Source organism: Trichinella spiralis (assembly GCF_000181795.1).
Source record: "Trichinella spiralis strain ISS 195 chromosome Unknown Scfld4, whole genome shotgun sequence".
NCBI lineage: Eukaryota > Metazoa > Nematoda > Enoplea > Trichinellida > Trichinellidae > Trichinella > Trichinella spiralis.
Genome location: NW_003526943.1, coordinates 10,144,304 through 10,153,518, shown reverse-complemented (window position 1 = coordinate 10,153,518; position 9,215 = coordinate 10,144,304). Strand labels below are relative to the sequence as shown.

Sequence of the window (9,215 nt, the reverse complement as noted above, 5' to 3'; positions counted from 1 at the left end):
AAGCAGAAAGCAAAGTAAGAAGCTGTAATGGAAGAAATATATAACGCCGCCGGCAATCGATGCTCGACCACAAACAAAGATTTGCAAATCGATCCGACAGAAAACGGTCACGAACATGCAAGTTGAACAACATCCGATGGCTCATTTATTTAAATATTTATTTACAAAAAAGAAAAAAAAAATAGCCCCACCACTGCAATGAATCAATCTTTGCGTGCGCTTGGTAAGGAAGAAGGTGCGCCTGGATTTGAGATGAAATTATCGACTGTTGTTGGTTGAACTTACTTGGTCGCAGTTGTCGATCAGAACCTCAACCACCAAATTGTAAAACTTAATATCCATGATTGCAGCCACGGTCTCCTCTTCGGCCCTGAGCACGCAAGGTCCAAAGCAGACGGCCAAATTGCAGGCGGTCATCAAATTTTGCGATGCGCATTCTGCTACCCTGAAATTAGCATACAGAGGAAAAAGTAAGCAAGCAAAAAGAAGAAGAAACAGATCCAACAAATCCAACAACAACAGCAGAACAATCATTATTGCTCTTTTTTTTCATTTAAACCTCTTCAAATGATGCATCAACAATTTCAACATGCGGAAATTTTCATTCGGCAACTGATGCACATAATAGTGAATATGCTCGACTCGTTCTTTGGCGGAATCCAATTTGGATGCGCTCAAAAATTGACCATGCAACGCGTAAGTCATCAACGGTTCAGGAAGACTCCTTCAAAACGACAACAACTATGAAATAACGCACAGAACAGCAATAATTTGAATAAATTAATTAATTCAATTAAAAAAAACCTCAAAAATGTTTTCACAGCACTGGTCATTGTTTTCGCATCCCATTCAGAAAAGTCATTCGAATCAGCAGTTGTAGTAGTAGTAGTAGTAGTAAAGTCGTTATTATTGCCACTGTTTGTAGTCAATGCTGTTTGCAACAGTCGTTGTACTTTTGAACTAATACCACAATTGCGATACAATCCCTGCTCGTTGATAACTTGATAAAATGGAAAATGAGATAATTTCATCACAATTAAAATTGAAATTAAATAAAATATACTTACAATTTTGTTCAATTCGTTCCAATAAAACTGTCACAAATTTATAACTATTATTGTCCAAAGAAGCTGGAATAAAGAAGCTTTTTGTATTTTGTATAGAAAAAAAAACACAAATGAAATTATTTAAAAAAAATTTACTTTGCATCGGCTTGCAAGGACCAGATGTTGGACTGTAAAACTGAATAAAAAAATTGATTCGATTAAAACATTAAACAAATAAACAAATAAACAAATTTACCGGCTCTTTGCCGTCAAGTGCGTTCAGCCAACAGCGACGATCCTCATCCGACAAAGCTTGGAATGTCAGCACGTCGTCGTTATCCGAGATGATGTCGAAGCAAAATCGCTTATCGATCGTGTCCGACGCCCGCCGTATGCAGCTTTTCAATTTGAACGATATGCTTTGACACTGAGACGAAAACAAGCCGGCTAATCAAAACTGGAACACACATACACAAACAAACAAACAAACAAACAAACAGAAACATACAACATTGAAATAACGGTTGATATTACAAGAAAAAAAAAGTTCACTTTTTCACTATTGTGAAAAGATGAATTGCTTACAAATGCCTCTTTGATGTCTTTGATCAACGTCTGTGTTACTGGAACTATCGCAAACATGCGAGTCTCTTTCTGATATACACAATAATATTTAGTCCAACTTGTTACTAAATTTTCTGAAAAAAAAAGTTCTCTTAAAATTTAAATTAATAGATATTAATTAAAATTCAGCAAAAAAAAAGAGTGAATGAAGAAAAATACTTTTTTCGCACAAATACAAATAGCCTTGTTTGATTGCTACACGACCGGCGCACATTTCCATCGGATGCTGAAATGAGTGAGATGTTTGTTTGTGTTCAGTTTTTTTTAAAAAAATTATATCCATTCTTTGCATTTACCGACATGCTATTCAAGCGGAGCATTTTTTTGCGAAATTCTTCAGTTTCCAGTTCCGTAGCGTAATAGCTTTCTTTAGCTTTTTGAACGCGATATTTCACATGATCCAAGTACGGTTTGAAATCTTCATGAATAACGTGACCTGTGAAATAGTTCGAAAAATTAACATATTACGACAGAAATGAATAATAATTAAAAAAATTATTTTTTTTCATACCGACGTGGTAGAAGGTGAGCAAACTGTACAAAAATGAGGAAAGATTTTCGACAAATTCAAATTTCATCCTTTCCTGGACCGACTGTAGAACGCAAACGTAGTCCAAACTCGCACGGTAAAATTGACGCTGTTCAGCTTCCAAAGCAGTATCAGCTTCTTTGAAATCGTTGCGTTTGTTCGTCGACAAATGCAAATGCTTTTCCAAAGTTTGATAAAATTTATAACTGGACTTTTCGTACTTTTTTCTCTCATGCTACAAAAAAGCAATCTGTTTGTTTATTTGTTTATTTATTTATTTATTTCTCATACTTGAATTGCATTGCCGATGCATTCGATGCGAAATTTACGAAACGGTCCAATGAAATTCTTTTCCGTCTCTTGTAACTGAAAATCAAAAATTTCCATTTATATATATATAATAAATGGAAAATTTTTAATAATATTATTATTTATTTTCTTCAGTTTTCTGCAATTTGTACTTTTCATCAAAAGCAACATGCCAACAGGTTAAACAGTCCCGAGGTGGAATAAAATTTGACCATCAATTAGCAAAAACGATTACTCGGATCATTAATAATAATAATAATAAAAGATTTTCGTGTGTGGAAAAAATTGATTTTATTTTCAATCAGAAAAGCCCCCTGTCTCGTTTACTTCCATCCTTCTCTGAATCTTTGACAAAGTGGTCGTCCTTTCATTCAAGTCAATAATCACACCACCGCCCGCATACCATGGCGTGCATGCACATATTTTCACACGCAAGTCAAAATGCAGACAGATATTTTCCTATCACCAAATTGTAGAATGCAAAAAAAATCCAATAAATCAACGTCAGTCAAAACTTTTCAATTCTTAAAATTGTCAAATGAATGAATGAATGAATGAATGAATGAAAATTTCACTGAAAATGCCAATGTTAGATTATTTTAAAATTGTAACATTGCAAATTTTAAAAAAGTATAATAATAATATGCCTTTTGTCGAGTCATACAAAAATGATTTTGTAAATTTCACTATTTCACAGTTGGAAGAAAAGAAGATGCTGCAAGATGAAAAAAATATCAAAAAAACAACATGCACATTAAAGCATAAAATTAAATTACTCACAATGTGACTTCTCTGATCTTCAAGTTGCAAAATCAATTTGCTGTATTCTTTCAAACTGTTGGCTAAAATATATTTAAAAAAAATTAGCATATTTCACTCATGATTATTAATTACCGATGATTCTTTCGTCTTCAGTTTCGGTAGTTCCAATTGTTTCCAGTTTGAGTTCTTGCAGTGTTTTAGCAAAATTACGTTGAGCAGTCTGCAATTCTAGAAACAAAAAAAAACTTTATTACACCATTCATCAGTATTGTTTCTTTTTTGTTTGAAAAAAAAATATATACGTGAAATCAATTTCCCACAAATTGATTAGATTAGTTGACAGTGAAAATTCACTTTCTACAATTCAATTCAATTCAAATTGCAAATTTTTTTTCAAAAACACAAAAATTGAAACATAATCATATTTTGAAAAAAAAGAAACTATTAAAATTTTACAATACAACAACAACAACAACATGATGATAATAATACTAAAATTGTGCTGTAATAAAAACAAGTAAATTTGTGGAAAATTAAATATAAATTTCATTTGAACAACAACTGCTACTAAAAGCTGCAGAAAAAAATCCATAAATCAAGTGTTGGAGAAAATTAAAAAAAAATATATTCCTCCCTTCCATCACTAATCATCATTGACAATTCAAAGAAAAATTCTTTCTCCGAATTCTTCAATTCAACAATTCGCGAAAATTCAATTTATTAATTATTTTCAACTACAGTAATTTGAAATAAAATTTAATTAATTCAATCAACATGCTTCTCAAACTCCACTACATCAATAGATGTATAACTTTTGTCGTTGCGATCAAGTTGACGCTTGAAATATCGAATCACTAATCAAATTTTATTGTCCAAAAATTCACTCGTTCACTCTGCTGCATCAATGTAATTCAATTAACATCAATAAAAATAAAATATGCTTCTCAAGTACAGAAATTTACAACAATTTTCCAATTTATATATGCATATAAGAAATGCACAATTTTCACTGACGTTATGAAATTTAATTTTCACATATCAAAAGAGTTTGAACAATTAATAAAAAAAGAAAAATAGTAGAATTGGTACACAATTTACAAATTTGAAAACTGCGTCATTGGCAAAATAAAGCAACAACTTATGCTGTCATTATTTTCAGAAATTATATAAGCAGAAGAAAAAAAAATATATATATGTATAGATGGCCAACAACGATGCGACATTTTCAGGAATACAATTTGGATTCCGTCGAACGTGTATAAAAATTTAAATATAATTGGTTTTTTGAATAAATGTAAAATTGAAAACTACTGACTGTAAGTACAAAAGGAAAAGCAAGAAAACAACAACAACAACAACAACAATTTTTGGTCAGCGTCATTCATCTCATCTAAGTGACAAATCAACTTCAACGTCAAAAGCTGGCAGTTGTCATCATTTTAAGCGCGAGTACACTCACTGATGCTGCTGCTGCTTACGCGGGTGGGTTGATTTTTTTTCAAATTTTCTTCACATTTCAGACCTCTTTCCCAATGATAATGCGAAAAACAAAATTCACTACTTTTTAAATGATTTAAAATTCAAAAATTTTAAACTAATTATTATTTGTGCAACTATAAAATACTATAAATAAACAAAACTTTCCACAGTTCCCACCTCCCCCCCCTTTTTTTACATCTATCAGAGTAACAATGCTGAACGTATATTCTCATATACAAATGACACACTGCTTGTTCAACGCTGACGTGCGTGGAAAACAAAAAAAAGAACAAACTGAATCAACACTGAACAAACTTTACAATTGTTTACGTGTACATTTTAAACAAAATGACCAAATTCAAATTATACGAACGTACTAAATCTAGGCTGCCATTTTTTCAAAAAAAATATCATAAAATGAAAATAATAGAACAATACGAATTGCTGCTCTTATTGCACAACAATTATTATTATTTCTTTTTCTTGAAATTTCTATTCACAACACACATGAATATACAATAATATTTTCTAAGCACCATTCAACTGTTTCCAGTACCTAATTTATGTGATTTGAAGAACAACGCGAAATAATGATTATATAACACGACCAGATGAGGAGAAATTTTCAACTCCAGTGTGCAGTTGTAGTTTAAGCCTGAGGCATGAATGCTCGACTTGGCCGTCAAACGTGTCAAATTTTGACGAGCTTGTTGTCAAAATTTAGCGACGAAAAGCACTCCATAGAGACTGCAGCTGAGCAAGAAAGAGAAAGCTAACCACCATCGATCGGTTTTCTCTTCTGCTTGTTGCAGTGGAAACAAATTTACACAATTGGAGCAAACAGAATAACAACACAACACCATAAATAATAAATAAACATAAATATGTATTGGAATTTTTGTTTCAACAAAAAAATATATATATCTACATTCGGCTTGCTTACTTTGTCCTGCCGAGATTAGTTCTTTGCTTTGGCTTTCGAGCAGTTTGATGGATTTGTATGAGCGTTCCAAGGCGAGCTCGTGTTCACGCAAATTCGCTCTAAACCAGGGGCTGTCGGTGACGCAGTCGGCAAATTCCAAAGGTTTCAAAACCATCACTGATTTACCAAAATCAAGAAAACGACAAATTCGGTTGTTTATTTATTTGTTTATTTGTTTATTTTTTCAAACGTTCAACTGGCCGTAACACAAGCGAGCGCGCACTCGTGTGTCAAAACGGCGCGAATGCACTTGAAAAGTGCCGATGCGTTTCGCGAAGGTCGATACGTCCTACGGTACTACTACGTAATCGCATCAAATACCGTAGCATGGCAGAACCTGAACATTGTTTATGACTTTCAAATTTGAAAATATATGGCAAATTTCATTTTGAAAATTTTCACTCTCAAATCCACACTAATCTGCCATTAGCATTGGAAATATTATCCATAGTGATAAATATAAAACAAAACAACAATTTGAATTTCCCCCCAGTTAATAATTTTTGAAATTACAAACCAACTTTTTAAACTATTGAACAACGAACTAATTCATTTACGTTCACTAACAATCTTTTATCAACAGCAAGGTAACGTTCATTCATCATTTTACGCGAATTTACTCGATCAAGTTGGACTGGAGTCAACAATTCAATTTTTCTTTCTCAATAAATAATTTTCAACAAACAAAGTATTCAATTTGAAGTTTGCTGCTTTTAAATTCTTCACACTTCTTCCATTTGTCTTCTTCTTCATCTTCTCCCATTACCACTGCTATCATAATATATATCACTGCGTTAAAACCTGGTTAAAGAAATGGAAATGAACATATTCATCAAAATTCACAAACTGCAATTTGTGAATCATTTTATTTAAAAAATCAACAAAAAAGCTTTGAATGAAATTCAAAAAAAAGATATATACACACACACACATATATATATAAGGTAATAAAATTTGAAATAAAATGCAGACAGAACTGTTTAAATCAAAAACTGCTGCCCCAGAACTATTCAACAAGACAATGAACAACAAATCCACCTACTTACTCTTCAAGCACTACATATAGGGAATTCTGATTTAAAAAACAACAATGTTTAATACTTCTTTAAATGTTAAAGCCAAAAAAAACGGAAACACTATAAACAGTAAATAAACAAATCAAGTACAAGTAAAGCAGTATTATGACAATGTCAGTTTCATGACTATTTTTATAACTTTTTCTCTAGCTCTGTATGCCAACTGAATCAACTAATCTTGCCCAATTCAACTTTCTTGTACAACTGAGATGCGGTAAAAAAGAACGAATCAATCAAACCAGCCACAGTGAAAGTTCCACCAATAATAGCGCATATCTAATAATTAAAAAACCACTGAAACAAAATTAAAATATAAAATTTCAAATAAAACATAAACAGCATACAGAAGTTAAGAAAATGTATAACGGTTGACGCCGTTCGTGGTACTTCACAGTGATTGGAGTGAAATCGTATCGAAACCACAACGTTGGATTTGTCTGACCAGTAAAAGACATTTCTATGTAAGTCTGTAAAAGGAAATCTAAATTCATGTGCTACCATTATATCACAAAACAGATTATAAATTTTTCAAAATTAAAACAATTCTCAAAATGTGAAAGAGAAAGATAAAAGCAAATTGACTTACTTTACGTGCATATGTATACTGATACGCATGCTTCATGTTCCCAGCAATATTCTCGTAAACTGTAGGGACAATTTTCAATATATAATCATACGAGAAAGGGACTAAAAAGAAAAAATTTCTTCTTTCCATTGAGTACATTCAAACTGAATCATCTTTTACACAAATGTAGAAAATAAAATAAAACTACATATGAAACACACTTACAATTATCCACGGGTGAATCTAACACCTCTGCGTTCATCAATGGATTAAAATTTCCTGGTAGATTGTATTCCTAAATCAACAAGAAATTCAATATTATGTATAAAAAGCATAACAAAAAGATGCACCATAACGTCATCGCCAAACCTGACACCATGAATTACATGTCGTAAGTCTACGAATACAGGTTGAATTTTTGCGGAGTGAGTAGAAAGATGAAAATTGCCCGGTACCTAGATTAGTCACATCAGGAAAAAATATTTTAAACAAAAACTATTAAAATTCAAAACAAAAATTACACCCAACACATGCGTAAATACATTAACGCAACTATTATATAGATTTGCTTGTGCGTCTAAGCATATTATTTAGGAGAATTTTTAATAAATATTTATTCAATTTATTCATGTTCATTTCAATATATATTTTTATTTTATATAAAGTGCAATATTTACACAACGGCTTCTACCAGCTTACATTTCTAATCGGTAAATCTCCGACAAACTATTTTCATTATTTAACGTATGAATTGTACAGCTACTACACCATATATGCAGATCGCATATTAAATAAATTGCAGTCTGTCAAAAGTATATTTCATTTTTAAATAAAATGCTACAGACAAGATTACTGAAAAGTAATTCGCCAATTTATTTTTGTTAAAAGAGAACTTGCTCATGCACACTAGAATTTAAAAGCAAAATATACAGCAAATACTTGATTTTCAATTTTACTGTAGTAAACCAACTGCCAGTTTGCGTTATTCCAAAAATCAAATCTGAATCAAAGGAATTTAACTGGAAATATTCGTAAAAATTATAACATTTTATTACCAGTGTTTTATACATGAAGTTTAAATGTGATACGTACTGTAAAAATATTAATAATACACCATCCCGGAAACCAATTAAAACAAAATCTTCACAATATCAAACAAAAAAATCATTCATACTGCGAATACTTAAATAATATTCAAACATCTTACTTTACTTATTCGAAATGTAGCTTCTATTCTACATCCGCCAGCATGAACTGGATGCTTAACCACGTTTTCAATAAAACCGACTTCGTGACGACCATTTTCATCCTGAATATCTAAGCCCAAATCTAAAAATGAAAAATATGATAATAGAAGACAGTCTATTTGACGCCATGCTTTTATTTATTTCCCAACGTACGTACAATCACATCCTAACGCTAGCAGAGTGGCATTGAGAAAAACGGGAATCACTTCAACTACATCAGGATTACTTACGAACATTTCACTGATTCTACAAAAAAAGACTTTTTGAATTCCCTTGAAAAATCAAAAATATAACAAAGTTCATACATTTCCACTTTCAAAAACTGCAATAATTCAGAAACAAATAAATAGCTGATAAAAATCAAAGAAAAAATTGATATCACGGCACCTGTTGTAGTGGGGTTGAGTTAAATCTTTCGGAACTTTACGATAAATGTCAAACCTAAAACAATCAGTTATCAACTTCTCTTTGAACTTCGTCATATTTTCTTCTTACCGTTCCAAACCCATCTTTCTCAAAGAAATAGTCTATCATGAATGTAAAAAAAATTAAACAATACGCAGCAATAACAAATAAAATAAATACGGAACACTGAA

The 9,215-nt window shown here is 31.6% G+C and overlaps 3 protein-coding genes across 3 annotated transcripts; all 3 read right to left on the bottom strand.

The window, feature by feature from the left end:
* Positions 1-258: 258 nt before the first annotated feature.
* Positions 259-2,752, bottom strand: Tsp_06274 (putative RhoGAP domain protein). The gene is made up of 11 exons (XM_003378272.1): positions 2,738-2,752; positions 2,491-2,565; positions 2,182-2,434; positions 1,967-2,106; positions 1,830-1,896; positions 1,632-1,744; positions 1,303-1,473; positions 1,203-1,242; positions 805-1,000; positions 560-724; positions 259-445 (listed from the first exon to the last, which is right to left on the bottom strand). The coding sequence occupies exons 1-11, from the start codon at positions 2,750-2,752 to the stop codon at positions 259-261; spliced, it is 1,422 nt and encodes a 473-aa protein (XP_003378320.1).
* A 260-nt stretch (positions 2,753-3,012) lies between these two features.
* Tsp_06275 (Rho GTPase-activating protein 10) lies at positions 3,013-5,846 on the bottom strand. Its single transcript, XM_003378271.1, has 5 exons — positions 5,693-5,846; positions 4,045-4,124; positions 3,403-3,490; positions 3,285-3,350; positions 3,013-3,032 (listed from the first exon to the last, which is right to left on the bottom strand). Exons 1-5 carry the CDS (start codon positions 5,844-5,846, stop codon positions 3,013-3,015), a joined length of 408 nt encoding a protein of 135 aa, XP_003378319.1.
* Positions 5,847-5,961: 115 nt separating this feature from the next.
* Positions 5,962-8,701, bottom strand: Tsp_06276a (endoplasmic reticulum-Golgi intermediate compartment protein 1; the record flags this gene model as incomplete). Its single annotated transcript, XM_003378270.1, has 11 exons — positions 5,962-6,068; positions 6,273-6,392; positions 6,981-7,083; positions 7,152-7,274; positions 7,394-7,494; positions 7,598-7,667; positions 7,742-7,827; positions 8,100-8,175; positions 8,329-8,391; positions 8,428-8,463; positions 8,580-8,701. Coding segments are annotated over 11 exons (1,007 nt in total), but the record flags the coding sequence as incomplete, so codon positions are not given.
* Positions 8,702-9,215: the final 514 nt, after the last annotated feature.